The 17,778-nt window shown below is 42.3% G+C and overlaps 1 protein-coding gene across 1 annotated transcript in view; it reads left to right on the top strand.

The window, feature by feature from the left end:
• The window catches only part of ATP13A4 (ATPase 13A4), a 181,574-nt gene that overhangs the window by 52,240 nt on the left and 111,556 nt on the right, over positions 1-17,778 (top strand). Inside the window, exons 4-6 of the mRNA XM_077290335.1 lie at positions 8,302-8,372; positions 8,448-8,528; positions 8,967-9,036. Of these exons, the coding sequence (XP_077146450.1) occupies positions 8,302-8,372; positions 8,448-8,528; positions 8,967-9,036 (222 nt within the window). The remainder of the gene's footprint in view (positions 1-8,301; positions 8,373-8,447; positions 8,529-8,966; positions 9,037-17,778) is intronic.

The following is a 17,778-nucleotide window of genomic DNA, read 5'->3' as shown; positions in this document are numbered from 1 at the left end:
GGATTTAGATGTAAAGAAACTCGGGGAGTTTACATTACCAATAGTGGGAGCTCTCCTGGCTACCACATCAATGCCATCTCTTAGTATGCCTGATAATATTTCATCTTGTTCTAATATTGGTAACCGTCTCTGAATGATGGATTTAATCTCACTAAAATGGGGACTGAATTGTAGACAAACATGTGGTTTGGGGGCAGCACGGTGGCGCAGTGGGTAGCACAGCAGCCTTGCAGCACTGGAGTCCTGGGTTCAAATCCCACCAAGGACTACATCTGCAAAGAGTTTGTGTATTCTCTCCATGTTAGTGTGGGTTTCCTCCGGGTACTCTGGTTTCCTCCCACATTCCAAAGACATACTGATAGGGAATTTAGATAGTGAGCCCCATTGGGGACAGCGATGATAATGTGTGTAAAGCACTGTGGAATATGTTAGCGCTATATAAAAATAAAGATTATTCTTATTTTTCTTGTCTATTTTCCCCATTTTCTCGCCTAGAAACACTCGGTTTAAGTAAAGGAGGTATTTCTCACATAATAATAATAATACAGAGCAACCTAAAGACACGCCATAGAGGATCTTCTTGTGAAGCACATGAAAATTAGCTCTAAATTAAAAGGCCTGTATCTCTGGAGCTGTATGACTGATTTTAAAAAAGTATACTTAGGGGAGCATGGAAATAAAATGAGTCAACTTTTGATCCAGTAACAGGTCTTATTAAAAGCAATTCTTCAGTCTAAACTGAAATCTTGACTATACACAGGATATGTATAGTTAACATAGTCTGTTGCCACTGTTCCTCTGCTCTGGAGCCCTATTGTCTGCTTCACAAATTGGCTGCTGCTTTCTCAGATTTTGATATGTAATGAGCTATTAGAAAGGCTAAGGCTGTGTGCACATGTTCCGGACTTTTTGCGGTTTTTTTTACGTTTTTTTGCTGCAAATGTTGCGGGGTTTTTTTTCCGCGAAAAAAACGCATCACAGTAAAAAATGCAGCATGTTCATTAATTTTGCAGATTTTTCATGGATTTCCTGCTATTTAATGCATTGGGAAGCTGAGAAAAAAAAAACTCGAGAAAAACGTGGAAAAAAATGCAAAAAAAATGCATGCGGATTTCCTGCAGAAAAAGTCTGGTTTTGTTCAGGAAATTTCTACAAAGAATCCTGTTGTGTGCACATAGCCTTATACTCCTCCTGTGCGCTGGCTGGCCCCTAAGGAACGGTCAACCAAAGGTGTCAGTCCTGTCAGATGTCAGTGGAAGGAGCGTCTTAGCCTTCCTAATAGCATTAGCTATAGTAAGTCTGAGATGGTGGCAGCAATTTTGTGAAGCAGAAGGATGGACTACGGAATGAAGGAATGACAGTATGAGGAGGCCATCAGGCATGTTGTATAGTCAAATCTTCAATTCTGAATGGAGGTTGGATCATATTTTAAGATGAAACACTGTAGTGATTAAGAGAAAGACATAGTTAAAAGTGCGCCTGGGATCTAGGTAACTAGTCCAAGAGGAAGCACCCCCGCCGACGTTTCCCCACTGGCTCTGTAAAAATGACAGATCACTCTGACACATAGAGGGAGAGACTTGTGAGTTTAGGTGAGCAGACGGGGACAAGCCCCAGGGGACCTGCTTCTGGGACAAGTCACATTCTCCTTGACCATATCTTCAACTCTGCTATTCTCTTATATGCCGCAGCCAGGTACGGACTGGGACTGACATTCACTGTCACTGTCCCTAAGCACCAGATGGGATATATTACTAATATTACCCCGGATGGAGGAAAGCAAGATTTACTACAAGACCAATATTTCTAATGATGCCAGAAGCCTGCTGTGGTAATTGACAGAGTCACCTACTTTGTGCTTTGTGTTTCTATTAACAACATAGCAGACAAGGCAGCCCACACCTGATCGGCCCTTCCGGCATTTGCCAGAATTGCCAGATGGCCAGTCCAGCCCTGGCTGCAGCATTGTAGAGCAGAAAATGGATGTTCAGAATGCAGGAACCAGTCTATACTCCATGCTTCCTGTGCTCAGACCACATGAATCAGCTTTCAACAGCAAAATATTAATAAAAGCACTCAGAAGTGTGTCTATAATTACCACTCATACTGTTTGCATTGCTCATGGATTGTTTCTGGGCTCATGTGGGTGTTTGTGATGTAAATTTGTGGACTTCTGCAGACTTAGAACTAAGCATGTTTCCTAGAATTTGCATTTGCAGTAAATGACGATACATAGAATCTGCACTGATGTTCTGACTGTTCAGGGCCTACGATAAAGCGGTTGGGCCAGAATAATTCTATCTTTTTCTTTACACTGAGTTTCTTGTTTTCAGCTTTGCTCTGACCTACAATTAAAGGAATAATAAGTGTGTGAACAGGAACTAGATGAGATGTAGGTTAACCCTATTATCCATGAGTGATTAGGTGTAACTAAGTATGTGTAAATGTAAAGATCTGCTTCATAATTTACACACTCATTTGAATATAACCACTTGTAAATAATAAAAGACCACAGGAAAAGCTGTAGCTTGTATTTAACTTGTACTGTCAAGAAAATTTAACCTGTGCTGCTCATTTATTGTGTATAATTGCTGCCGATGTTGTTTTTTATTAAATCGATCCACAATTGAAAATCCAATTTCTTCTTTGCTACAAGCAAAATGAACATAAACCTTGCTGTAGTTAAATGAGTAAAAAGCAAAAGTGCATTTAAATAACACAGAGTTCTTAGTAAGGCCGGGGTCACACTAGACCGTAATACGGACGAGTGCTATGCGATAAAAAATCGCATAGCACTCGGCCCAATGTTAATCTATGGTGCAGCTCCCATCATCCGATATTTTCTCCACCGTATTTCGGATCCGAGGGAACTCGCAGCAGGCTGCGATTGTCAGCGTATCTCGGCCGAGACTCGCCAATGCAAGTCTATGGGGCCGAGAATAAATCGGATTACACACGGACCATGCGTGTGCATTGCGAGAAATACGCACCGGTGTTCTATTGAAAAGCCGGTAATTCAATTGCCGGCTTTTCATTTCTCCTGCACAAACCCGACATGATATGAGACATGGTTTACATACAGTAAACCATCTCATATCCCCTTTTTTTTGCAGATTCCACACTACTAATGTTAGTAGTGTGTATGTGCAAAATGTGGGCACTCTAGCTTGTAAAATAAAGGGTTAAATGGCGGAAAAAATTGGCGTGGGCTCCCGCGCAATTTTCTCCACCAGAATGGTAAAGCCAGTGACTGAGGGCAGATATTAATAGCCAGGAGAGGGTCCATGGTTATTGCCCCCCCCCCCCCGTGGCTAAAAACATCTGCCCCCAGCCACCCCAGAAAAGGCACATCTGAAAGATGCGCCTATTCTGGCACTTGGCCACTCTCTTCCCACTCCCGTGTAGCGGTGGGATATGGGGTAATGAAGGGTTAATGCCACCTTGCTATTGTAAGGTAACATTAAGCCAGATTAATAATGGAGAGGCGTCAATTATGACACCTATCCATTATTAATCCAATTGTCTGAAAGGGTTAAAAAACACACACACACACACACATTATTAAAAATTATTTTAATGAAATAAACACACAGGTTGTTTTAGTATTTTATTGTTCTCTCAATCCATCCGGAACACCCTCGCTTGGCAAAATAAGAAACCCACAAGATACATACCTTCCGATGATCTGTCACATCCAACGAGGTAATCCATCTGAAGGGGTTAATTATTTTACAGCCATGAGCTGCGCTAAAGCACTCGCTCGTGTCTGTAATCCCCGGGGAATGAAGGAAATCTGAGTGATCTGTACTTACATTGAGTTGCGGTGAGGCGCCCTCTGGTGGATGTTCTCATGAACTGGAGCCTTGGAAAAGTTCCCACGCTCGAGTTCATATGAGTTCATCCACCAGAGGGCGCCTCACCGCAACTCAATGTAAGTACAGATCACCCAGCTTTCCTTTCAGCACCCGGGGATTACAGACACGAGCGAGTGCTTTAGCGCAGCTCCTGGCTGTAAAATAATTAACCCCTTCAGATGGATTACCTCATGGGACCTGACAGTTCATCAGAGGGGGTATGTATCTTGTGCGTTTATTATTTTGCCAAGCGAGGGTGTTCCGGATGGATTGAGAGAACAATAAAATACTAAAACAACCTGTGTGTTTATTTCATTAAAATAATTTTTAATAATGTGTGTGTGTGTTTTTTAACCCTTTCAGACAATTGGATTAATAATGGATAGGTGTCATAATTGACGCCTCTCCATTATTAATCTGGCTTAATGTCACCTTACAATAGCAAGGTGGCATTAACCCTTCATTACCCCATATCCCACCGCTACACGGGTGTGGAAAGAAAGTGGCCAAGTGCCAGAATAGACGCATCTTCCAGATGTGCCTTTTCTGGGGTGGCTGGGGGCAGATGTTTTTAGCCACGGGGGGGCCAATAACCATGGACCCTCTCCTGGCTATTAATATCTGCCCTCAGTCACTGGCTTTACCGCTCTGGCGGAGAAAATTGCGCGGGAGCCCACGCCAATTTTTTCCGCCATTTAACCCTTTATTTGAGCAGCTACAGTGGCCAAATTTTGCACATACACACTACTAACATTAGTAGTGTGGAATATGCAAAAAAAAAAGGGGATATGAGATGGTTTACTGTATGTAAACCATGTCTCATATCCTGTCGGGTTTGTGAAGGAGAAATCAAAAGCCGGCAATTGAATTGCACATAAATCCATTAGATGTCGGTTTTGCAAGCCTGCGAGAAAATCTTGCAGTACGGATGCCATATGGATTACATACGGAGGATGCCATGCGCAAAATACGCTGACACACCCTGCCTACGGATGACATACGGATCACTATTTTGGGGACTTTTCGGCGTATTACGGCCGTAAAATACGGACCGTTTTTTTATACGTTGTGTGTGTCCCCGGCCTTATGGCACTGCTGCCTGAGAACTTTCCCATGCAGCAGTGGTGCCATAAGGGAGATCACCAGAGCTGATCAGCTGATGAACTCCGGTGAACTCTCTCACGGCAGCTCAGTGATATACTGCGGGAGCAATTACCTCCTGTCAGTGTATCGCCGGCTGTCTTTGAGAGAAGTCACACCACTAATGCCACCGCTACAGGGCTGTCTGCCTAGCCTTTGCCAGTTAGATTTTATAGGGGGACCCTATGTCAATTTTTTTCCTCGGTCCCCCTGTAAACTAGACAGTAAAATCTAAGCAAACAGCTATGAGCTGATATTAATAGCCTGGGAACCTTTATAACTATTGACTCCTTCCCAGAATATTAACATCAGTCCTCAGCCATCGGCTTTCCCTTTGTTGGTTATTACAATTACGCGGGAGCCTACACATTTTTTTTTTCATTTTTTTTCTTTAAAATTAACCTTTGCTCTCTGTTTACAGCCTATATGCGTTCGTTCTGTTAACGCTCCTACATAGGGTGGTGACAATGTGTGTGTGTTTTTTTTGTGTGTGTTTCTGTTTACTTATCTGAACAGTAAAGAAAGTCTCGCACTCAACTTAAATATTCTTGCAGATTTATTAGTACTGGAGTAGCACTGGAAACGTTTCAGCCTTAATTAGGCTTTCATCAGTCACTACAATATCCAAAAGGAGAGCCAAAACATAATACAGTGTGTAAACAAAAGTACATAAAAAAATACATAAAAAAACATAAGAACAAAAGCCCCGTTCCTGGGCTTGATGTAAAGTGTCCATTGAGTCCTGGCATACCTGGAGGGAACCGCTGTGGTGTATGATCCTCTCTGGAGTGGATCCAGTATGCCTCACGTTTTTTGAGCATAAGTATCCTATTGCCCCCCCTGCGTTGTGTGGGTACATGTTCCAGGACTTGAAACTTTAGCTGTGAGATATTATGCCCAGCTGTGTGGAAATGATGGGGAAGTGGGAGTAGGAGGTTATCCTAGGAACGCACAATCTCCCAGTGACACGCACGGCCATTCACTTCCGCCCTGGCCGCAGCTGCGCAACGTCACTCCCGGTCACAGCGCCCTTTCATGACGCATACCTGGCCGCTTATAAACACCGCTCACACTCTCATCCCCCACAAGCGGTGGACACCGCTCCAGAGAGGATCATACACCACAGCGGTTCCCTCCAGGTATGCCAGGACTCAATGGACACTTTACATCAAGCCCAGGAACGGGACATATAATTTTTTATTCTTTACTTAGCCGCCAGATCACATGCCTAGCCGCCCTTGGAGGCCATCACCTCTAAACCCTTTACACTATTAATTAAGGTAAATGGCTCCATACTGGGTTATTTCCATTGCATTTATGTTTAGCTACACAGACAAATATGGGCTTGCACTCCTTCCTTATGGTCCCCCTACCTCTATTATTCCACAGTGATAGCATTACCAGCTTCATAGTCATCCTATGCTTCCACAAGACAGCCATTCACTGTGAGTATCACCATACCTATCTATATCTGCGACACCTATGTCCTAATCGGTATTTGTTTGGAAACCATTACCCTCTTTCTCACACCACCTCAGGTCACACGCACGAACTGCGTTCTAGTGCTAACGGTTGTCGATATACTTCGAAAGACATAACACGGTATGTGTTGTTCACAATATATGTCCTTCCCAATCTTGTGGTCACTTGATAGATAACTTTGGGCGTTGATATTCTACGTGGTATCACTGCAATAAGAGCTTCTATATGAGTTTTCAAGTATGGCTCCCATTGTAAAATTGTATATACTTTTGTTCTTATGTTTTTTTATGTATTTTTTTATGTACTTTTGTTTACACACTGTATTATGTTTTGGCTCTCCTTTTGAATATTGTAGTGACTGATGAAAGCCTAATTAAGGCTGAAACGTTTCCAGTGCTACTCCAGTACTAATAAATCTGCAAGAATATTTAAGTTGAGTGCGAGACTTTCTTTACTGTTCATAGAAGGATTTGGGTACCTAGTCTCTGCACCACTTGATAGTAGTGCACATGGTGTTTTTCCATAGAGTCTGTTTACTTATCGGCTTAGTAATGTGGGTGTCAGGCTGATACCGTTTCATTACTAAACCTAGAGCTAGGTTTTAACCTCTTTCTGACCTCGGACAGGATAGTATAGTTGTGCCAGCTTCTAGAAGCATGGCAAAAGTAAAAAAAAAAAAAAAAAGTTAAAAAAAAGGTGAAAAAAAAAAATATATAAAAGTTTAAATCACCCCCCTTTCGCCCCATTCAAAATGAATCAATAAAAAAAAATCAAACACACATTTGGTATTGCCACGTTCAGAATCGCCCGATTTATCAATAAAAAAAAGGATTAACCTGGTCGCTAAACGGTGTAGCGAGAAAAAAATTTGAAATGCCAGAATTAAGTTTTTTTTGTCGCCGCGGCATTGCATTAAAATGGAATAACGGGCGATCAAAGAACGTATCTGCACCAAAATGCTATCATTAAAAACTCCAGTTCAGCATGCAAAAAATAAGCCCTCAACCGACCCCAGATCATGAAAAATGGAGACGCCACAGGTATCAGAAAATGGCGCAATTTATTTTTTTTTAGCAAAGTTTGGAATTTTTTTCACCACTTAGATAAAAAATAACCTAGACATGTTAGGTGTCTTTGAACTTGTAATGACCTGGAGAATCATAATGGCTCAATGGTCAGTTTTACCATTTATTGAACCTAGCAAAAAAGCCAAGCAAAAAACAAGTGTGAGATTGCACTTTTTTTGCAATCTCATCACACTTGGAATTTTTTTCCTGTTTTCTAGTACACGACATGCTAAAACCAATGATGTCGTTCAAAAGTACAACTTGTTTCACAAAAAATAAGCCCTCACATGGCCATATTGACAGAAAAATAAAAAAGTTATGGCTCTGGGAAGGAGGGGAGCGAAAAACGAACACGGAAAAATGGAAAATCCCAAGGTCATGAAGGGGTTAAATGACAGCTAGTGACACCAAGCCCTACTACTGCATCAGCATGAAAAAGGTGGTGTTGAACGCAAGAAATTACATCACAAAACTTTTTTTTTTAAATATCTTTATTTTAGCTCAAAAAAGCATTCATTGCTGAACAAAAATGCATACAAAAAACGTATACACAAACACGGCAATAACGCACCAAAAATGCGAGTTTTTTCCGCAACGTTTTTCCTACCAAGAGATGCAGAAACCTTGCAGAAATTTCTGCAAGCAAATACTCAATGTGCGCACATAGCCTCAGACTGCACCCACAAAGGTTTGTATTGCTTTATTCAAAGAGTATATTGACAAAAATTACATTTCATCATTGTATGTTTTTTCAATAGGTCCGATACATACGAGTACAGAAAATTCGATACATATGGGATGACGATAGGAGTCAGTTTACCAAATCTGGGTATGATTTTGGAAAGTATTTTCTGTATAAAAGTATTATAGTCATATTATTATATTTGAAATATTTCTGTTCCAGAATCTTGGAAGATCATTACACATGTGTATCCATACATGACAATTTTGGGAATGGTTTTTTGAAAGAGGAGCAGGATGTCAGGTAAGCATTTACCCAAGAAAGTCCAATTACTCAGAAAAGACTTGTGATGCGGGAAGCTTTGAGCTTTTGCTTTTTTATGCTCTTCTCTATTAGGGTTTCAGGCAAGGTTTTCTGTGTTGTCGATACCAACAGTAGCACTATCTAGCCTCATTGATATCAATACGATATGTTGGACTATGGGCTCTGTTCACATTAGTGCTACCTATTTTTCGCCTAAAAATGTCTCTATCTCAACATAGAGTAAAGGGAAACTATTTCCAATGAAGAACTGTTGGAGTATTTTTGTATTCTTTTTCTGTGATACATTCTTGTCCCCTATTATTGATAGATATGGCCTCTGACAACTTTTTAACCATTTACTGTTTGCATATTATGCATATACTTGAAAGTAGTAAGGCTATACAATAAAACACAACTTGAAAATTGGTGTCATTACAGGAGGCTAATCTGTGGGCCCAACATAATAGATGTTGGAATTGTTCCAATATGGAAATTACTTTTTAAAGAGGTAAGATTATATTTAATAACTATTAATAAGAGCAGACACTTTCCGAACCTAAACCTATAATTATCGTGGGTGTTTGCATATTCCACCCAGTCTGTAGCATGCTTAAGCGGTGAAAAATCATCAGCTCTTGACAAATTTATTCAGGAACACAGGAGCAAAAATTTATTATATTAGGGTTTTATAAGACAAAAAAATTGGATGAGGTGTCATGGGTAGAGATGGGCGGACCCCTGGATGTTCGGGTCCGGTGGGTTTGGCCGAACATTTACATAAAGTTCGGGTTCAGTGTTTGCAGGAAGTTCCCCTGATGAAGTCAGGTGAGGGAGGACACGCTTCGAACTGACAGGAGCCGGACCTTGCCTCTACACCACTACCGCTAATTAATGAGTCCTTTTCTATGAGCATATACCCTGGATCATTTTTCCACTGATACACCACAGCCACATGGTCATGGGTAAGGGATATCTTTAGCTCAGATATGTTTGCCATTAGGCAAAATACCCCACTGTGCTTTTTTATACCTCTGTAGGCATTGGAAATTAGATTTTTGCAGTGATCTTTATGTTGAATTTTATTATAGTAAACCTATTTCTCACGAACTAGCAGAGGTTTTGTCTTGGGTGCCAACCATTAAGCCTCTATTATCTGTTCTTTTGTATCAGTGTCTTTGTCTGAATTTTGCTATAGAGTATATTTGGCAGTATTGTCCACAAATATTATTTATAGCTGCTAGCTGGTAGTTTGGAGCTCCTGCCCCAAGATGGGTATGAATTACTCGTACTTGTGTACTTCGTGTTCTTAAATGTTTTATCCTTTATTATTATTTTTTTTATGGTGATCTCTGCTCTTGTGCATGTTTCTTTGTTCTTGGTTACTTTCTTGTTGGTCGTTATGACATGGCTCAGGCTGACCCCATTGATAATGAGTATGTTGGTGCCCTCCTTTTTAGGTTTCTAGTCATGCACATGACAGAGTGACAAACAACCTAAGTTTGGGCAGCCAAACCTGAACAGTAACACGGACTTCCTGGAGAAGTCCGTGTTCGGTGTCCATGCCCTAATAGTAGGTGTTCGGTCCGGACGCCAAACTTTACTATTACATGGATTTAAGTGCTGCAATATCCACATGAAACACAGCTTTAAATATTATTGGAATTTTAATGGATATCAATGGGAAAACTCTGGGAAAAAATAAGAGATCACTGCGCAGTTTTATAAAAATCAGCTTCTCTACATGTCTGACAGCCATTCTATTCCAGTGTCAGTTGAATTCCAACCAGAGTACACCTCATTCTACTTAATGTGCTTCTGATTAGGTGATTGTCATGGTTAGGACATGGTTAATGTCCTGTTCTCTCAGGGTTAATTTTGCTTCCCCTTGGATCTGGGAAGGGTATTTATACTCACTCCAGACTAGGATTCCCTGTCAGCTATACTTTTGTCTACACTGTGTGCCTGACCTCTGGAGTATGTGCCCGGTTTGCAATTGTTTTGCTTACTCTCCGTGCTTTACTCTGCTTGTTCGTTCTTTTGGACTTCTGACCTCTGGCCTCCCTTCTGACAATACTGTCTCACCCCTTTTGTACCTCTTGATCTCCTGGCTCTGATCTTTGCTTGTTTGACTACTCTCCTGTGTTTATCGTCTCCTCTGCACCCCGGCGTCTGGCTTCTCCCCTGACCACCTCCTACTTTGTCACATGGTTCAGGTCCTGGTTGTTACCTGGTGAGTTACGCGGCGCTTTGCTCAGCTCCCTTGCTGCTGTGTACAGCTCTCCCCGCAGCAGTAATACCTGGTAGTTGCGATGTTGATCACCTGAACCAAATCTTATTTAACAAAGGAAAGTATAAAAACCCTGCTATGGTGCTCACAATCTTCTTGCAATAAGACAAGTTGGATGGCAAAACAAGTGCCAGTAATATCCCGAAAGTAATAGGAATGAAAAAATAACTTTTAACCATGCCAAAGGAGTTGAAAAGGAAAAGTCTTGAGTGAGGAAAAGAAGGGCTCAATTCTGGCTTTACTAGCAGAGGGACACAGTGAGCGTCATGTTGCCTCCATCCTTAAAATTTCTAAGATGACAGTCCATTACAACAAGGTCAAGCAGCAGACATTGGGGACAACAAAGCTACAGACCGGCAGAGGGTGAAAACGACTCTCCACTGACCAGGATGACCGTCATCTTATTCAAATGTCACTCAGCACCCGCAGGATGACATCAAGTGACCTACAAAAGGAATGGCAAATGGCAGCTGAGGTGAAGTGCACAGCAAGAACAGTTTTTAACAGGCTCCTAGAGGCAGGACTCAACTCATGTAAAGCTAGGAAAAAGCCTTTCATCAATGAAAACCAAAGGAGAGCCAGGCTGAAGTTTGCCAAGACCCTAAGGATTGGACCATAGAGGACTGGAGTAAGGTTATGTCTGATGAGTCTAATTTTCAGCTTTGCCCAACACCTGGTCGTATAATGGTTAGACGAAGACCTGGAGAGGTGTACAAGCCACAGTGTCTTGCACCCACTGTGAAATTTAGTGCAGAATCGGTGATGATGTGGGGATGCTTCAGCAAGGCTGGATTTGGGCAGGTTAATCTTTGCGAAGGATGTATGAATCAAGCCACATACAAGGTTGTCCTGGAAAAACTGCTCAGGCAATGTTCCCCAACTCTGAGGACTGTTTTTTGAGCAGGACAATGTAGCATGCCACACAGCTAGGTCAATCAAGGTGTGGATGAAGGACCAGCACATCAAATCCCTGTCATGGCCAGCCCAATCTCCAGACCTGAACCCCATTGAAAACCTCTAGAATGTAATCAAGAGGAAGATGGATAGTTACAAGCCATCAAACAAAGAACTGCTTAAATTTTTGTGCCAGGAGAGGCATAAGGTCACCCAAAAGCAGTGTGAAAGACTGGTGGAAAGCATGCCAAGACGCTTGAAAGATGTGATTAAAAATCTTGGTTATTCAAAAAAATATTGATTTCTGAACTCTTCCTGAGTTAAAACATTAGTATTGTTGTTTCTGAATGATTATGAACTTGTTTCTTTTTTGCATTATTTGAGGTTTTCAAGCAATGCATTTTTTTTTATTTTGACCATTTCTCAATTTCAGAAAATAAATGCAAAATGTATTGCTTGGAACTTCAGAGACATCTTTTCAGTAGTTTATAGAATAAAAGAACAATTTACATTTTACTCAAAGATATACCTTTAAAGAGAAAAATAAGACAAACTGGAAATTTTGCAGTGGTCTCTTAATTTTTGTCAGAGCTGTATCTGTAGTGCACATGGGGCTGCTTTATCCATTTGGCACTTTCTCTTTGGAAAATGAAAAAACATGTTGGTTCTTGAAGCATTTTGGTTGCATTGAAAGCTCAAATTTTGGCCAATGACTCAATAGGAGTATGTCCACACGGAATTTTTGATGAGGATTTTTCTATCTGAAAATTTCTGGTCCACAAACTGTATCCTAAAAAGTATATATATTTGTATTTATTTAACATTTTTTCTGCATGGGGCATTTTGATAAAAGGGAATCTGTCACCCCAAAAATCGTATATGAGCTAAGGCCACCGGAATCAGGGGCTTATCTACAGCATTTTGTAATTCTGTAACTAAGCCCCAGATGAAAGGGAAGAAAAACAGGTTATATTATACTCACCCAGGGGCGGTCCCGCTGCGGTCCGGGTCCGATGGGCGTCGGGGTCTGGGTCCAGCACCTCCTAGCTTCAGACGATGACGTCCTCTTCTTGTCTTCCTCCCGCGGCTCCGGAGCAGGCGTACTTTGTCTGCCCTGTTGAGGAAAGAGCAAAGTACTACAGTGCGCAGGCGCCGGGAAAGGTCAGAAAGGCCCGGCGCCTGCGCACTGCAGTACTTTGCTCTGCCCTCAACAGGGCAGACAAAGTATGCCTGCGCCGGAACCGTGGCAGCAAGACAAGAAGAGGACGGAATCGTATGAAGATAGGAGGCGCCGGACCCGGACCGTGACCGCAGTGGGACCGCCCCTGGGTGAGTATAATATAACGTGATTTTCTTACCTTACAGGTTACATCGGGGGCTTATCTACAGCATTACAGAATGCTGTAGATAAGCCCCTGATGTCGGTGCCTTAGCTCATATATGATTTTTGGGGTGACAGATTCACTTAAACTACAGTATCAGACACTCATATAGCACATACCCTTTTTCCATGAGATTCTGTCCTCCTTCTCTCCAGCTCCTTTTCAAATAGCATCTAGAAGATGCAAAGAAATGGTGCTATAGTAAGTATATTTATATGATCAAAGTTCAGTTCTGTGGTTACATTATCGCAATAAGAAAAGTTATATTCTTCTTATGATATAAACTGACTTGGATGTTATCAGTCTTATTTAAATGTGGACACTTGTCACTTGTGTGACGATTTTTATACAATTTAGTGGATTTGTTGTGTACTACTAACACTTTTATGGAGGTGATATGGACAATTACCGTAGTATTATTTTTATTGTTTTTATGTTTCACTAAAGAAAATTCTTGCATTAAAAAATTTGAACTGTTTGGCTTCTACAGCCTCCATGTATCACCCTACATACTTGGCTGCAGAATGAGTTAACAGTGTATTTAATCAGTGAACTCATTTTGATAGCAGGGTGAGTAACTTGTATCTCCCTTCTTCTGAACCACCTTTTAAAGAGAACCTGTCAGCAGGATTTAGCACTGTAAAGTAAAAGTGTGGCTATAATTGTGCTATTATACTCATGGTGTTAAGTTTTCTTTTGATGTCTTCTGTGAATTAGGGCAGGCCTGGGAGGTTAGGCCTTTTTCTGCTCTGGGGCGCCCCCCCCCTGTCTTGTCTCCTGTGTTTCCACAGGTCCTTAATTATTCAGTGACCTGCCTCCATTTTGAAATTTCGCGCCTCTGCCACCATCATTGGGTGGACTGCGCGTGGACTGTGTTAGATTCCACAGCTGGTCTTCATGTCTTCAATAAAATGGCACTGGAGTCGAGCCAAGATCTCGATCTTTGATGCATTGACTCCTTTATGAGAAAAACAAAGCTCCAAACACTATGATAATACACTAAGAAATTAATTGGTATAGAATTGTGTATCGAAAATAATACAATTATTAAAGATGGAGATTTGCATTCTGATTCCCTAGTGAAACGTAATGATTTTTTCCAGGAAATTAAAATTGTTTTTTAAAAGGGCTGGCATAAAATAAGAATAAAAGCGATGCTTGTCTGCAGCAAAGTCCCCTGTGGTTCCGTACCGATGCTGCCCTCTGAGGCCAACATAAAGTAGTTACAAGATATCAGCAATATATCACTTATTTGTGAAGCTGTAGTCTTGTAGAACCAGAGCTGTGAACAAGGAGTGCAAAGTATTCCGTAGGGTGCAGACAGACGGACGTATTTCTCATGCAAAGATTACATTGCAATGCACGGACTGGTCCGCACCTCTCCTGCCCTGAGCTTGACAGCGTGATGTATTACTATGCAGCTGTCACTCTCAGGACAGGAGGGCAGACGGACTGTCTGAGGATTGCACGAGAAATACGGCCGTCTGTCTGTCCCCTTAAGTGATTGAAAGCTTATCCCTTATCAGGCTATGTTCCCACGATGAGCATTTGTGAGGTTTTAATGTTGCAGCATTTCTACACCTATTAGCTAAGTTAGAATATCAAAAGACTGACCGTCACTTCCAAACAGAAATCAGGTATGTACAGGTGCTTACTAAGAGCAGCCATCTCCATATCTAACCAACAAAATAAAGTAGCACTCTGTAGCCCTATAGCATGCAAACATGAAATTTGAATTGCATTACTGCTCTAGAAAATATTAAATATTGAGAATATTTAGCGCATAAATTGGTCAATTCATGCAGACCCAGCAGCCACGATAAGGCAGTTCTCATTGCTGGGAACGTGCCTAATGTGAATCCTCTCTTAGGCTGTGTGCACACGATGCGGATTTAGTGCGGATCCGCAGCGTTTTTTTTCAGCACAGAAATGCAGAAAAATCAGTGCGGAATTGCTGCAGATTTCAAAGAAGTGCATGTCACTTCTTTTGTGCGGTTCTGCAGCGTTTCTGCACCCCTCCATAATAGAAATCCGCATTGGGAAAAACTGCAGAAAGTCCACACAAAATCCACATCAATTCCCCACAAAAACCGCGGCAAATCCACACCTGCGGATTCTGCCAGGAGATGCGGATTTTGTGCAGGAAATTCTGCACCTCTTTTCTTACGTGTGCACATAGCCTTAGACTGAATCCTACATTTATGTGGGAAGGTAGGATCCTGCTGTAATTAAAAACGACTGAGGCTGAGAGGCGAAGTGCTCAGTCAGAGAGCCAAAGTACACTAATATCAAAAGACTGATCGTCACTTCCAAACAGAAATCAGGTGTGAACAGGTGCTTACTAAGAGCAGCCATCTCCATATATATCCAACAAATAAAGTAGCACTCTGTAGCACTATAGCATGCAAACATGAAATATATGAAATTTGAATTGCATTACTGCACTAGAAAACATGAAAAATTGAGAATACGTATCACATAAATTGGCCAATTCATATTCACCCGGCAGCCGCGATAAGGCAAGGCTCATTGCTGGGAACCTATGTAATGTGAGTATTAACTAAGTTACCGTATATACTCGAGTATAAGCCGAGATTTTCAGCCCAAATTTTTGGGCTGAAATTGCCCCTCTCGGCTTATACTTGAGTCATGATCGGCGGTGGGGTCGGCGGGTGATGGGGATAGAGGACTGTCGCATACTCACCTAGTCCCGGCGCTCCTGGGGCTCCCCCTGCTCGTCCCACGGTCTTCGGAGCCGCAGCTCTTCCCCTGTTCAGCGGTCACGTGGGACCGCTCATTAAAGTTATGAATATGGACTCCACTCCCATAGGGGTGGAGCCCCATATTCATTCCTCTAATGACGGTAACGGTGACCGCTGACAGAGGAAGAGGCTGCGGCACCCGGAGACCAGCTGTCCGGGAGAAGGAGCCAGGGATGCCGGGAGCAGGTAAGTATGTCATAGCTACCTGTCCGCGTTCTACACGCCGGGCGCCGCTCCATCTTCCCGTCCTCTTGCTCTGACTGTTCAGGTCAGAGGGCGCGATGACGTACTAGTGTGCGCGCCGCCCTCTGCCTGAACAGTCAGTGCGGAGAGACGCCGAGACGGGACGCTGAGGAGCTGCGGGCAGCAAGAGAGGTGAGTATGTCATTTTTTTTTATTGCAGCAGCAGCAGCATTATATATTGCACAGATTTATAAGGAGCATCTATGGGGCCATACTGAACGGTGTAGAGCATTCTGTATGGCACAGCTTTCTATGGAGCATCTATGGGGCCATACTGAACGGTGCAGAACATTCTATATGGCACAGCTTTATGTGGAGCATCTATGGGGCCATACTGAACGGTGCAGAGCATTCTGTATGGCACAGCTTTATGTGGAGCATCTATGGGGCCATACTGAACGGTGAAGAGCATTCTATATGGCACAGCTTTCTATGGAACATCTATGGGGCCATAATGAACGGTGCAGAGCATTCTATATGGCACAGCTTTATGTGGAGCATCTATGGGGCATGTTGTGAACTATACTTCTTGGCTCCCTCTTGTGGTCTCTAGTGGTATGGCACTGGGATTGTCTTTCCCCAGCTTGGTACCCACCTGGTTCGTTAGGCCAGGGGTGTTGCTATTTAAACTTCCTGGATTCTTAGTCTGGTGCCTGGCATCGTTGTAATCAGTTCATTTCTGTTTGCTCCTGTCTGCTGGTCCTGGTTCTTTGCAAGATAAGCTAAGTCCTGCTTCCTATTTTTGTTTATTTTGCATTGTTCTAATTTTTGTCCAGCTTGTACAAAATGTGATTCCTGAAAGCTGGAAGCTCTAGGGGGCTGATATTCTCCCCCCACACCGTTAGTCGGTTCGGGGGTTCTTGAATATTCAGCGTGGATATTTTGATAGGGTTTTTTGCTGACCGTATAAGTCATCTTCCTATATTCTGCTATTAGTCAGTGGGCCTCTCTTTGCTAAAACCTAGTTCATTCTTACGTTTGTCTTTTCTTCTTACCTCACTGTTATTATTTGTTGGGGGCTTGTATTCAACTTTGGGGTCTTTTCTCTGGAGGCAAGAAAGGTCTTATTTTCCCTTATAGGGTTAGTTAGTTCTCCGGCTGGCGCGAGACGTCTAGAATCAACGTAGGTACGTTCCCCGGCTACTGCTAGTTGTTTGTGCTAGGATCAGGTATACGGTCAGCCTAGTTACCACTTCCCTATGAGCTGTTTTTTTGTGTTTGCAGACTTTGTTGAAACCTCTGAGATCCTCTGCCATTGGGGTCATAACAGTATGCCAGGCCCAAGTGAATACTTAATGCATTGCAGAAGTGGGATTAAAAGAAAAGAAGTACTGAGTTGTTTTTTTTTGTTTTTTTTTCTTCCTCCCCTTTTTCTCTGAGTGGCTTTAGGCTTTGCTGCAGACATGAATGTCCAGACTCTGATTACTAGTGTGGATCAGCTTGCTGCACGGGTGCAGGGCATTCAGGATTTTGTTACTAGTAGTCCTATGTCAGAACCTAAGATTCCTATTCCTGAGCTGTTCTCTGGAGATCGATTTAAATTTAGGAATTTTAGGAATAATTGTAAATTGTTTCTATCTTTGAGACCTCGTTCGTCTGGAGACTCGGCTCAGCAAGTTAAAATTGTTATCTCCTTTTTGCATGGCGACCCTCAGGATTGGGTTTTCTCGTTGGCACCAGGA

The sequence above is a fragment of the Ranitomeya variabilis genome, chromosome 2 (assembly GCF_051348905.1).
Source record: "Ranitomeya variabilis isolate aRanVar5 chromosome 2, aRanVar5.hap1, whole genome shotgun sequence".
In the NCBI taxonomy this organism is placed as follows: domain Eukaryota; kingdom Metazoa; phylum Chordata; class Amphibia; order Anura; family Dendrobatidae; genus Ranitomeya; species Ranitomeya variabilis.
The sequence above is the reverse complement of the archived record's forward strand: the minus strand, read 5'-3'. Positions and strand labels throughout refer to the sequence as shown.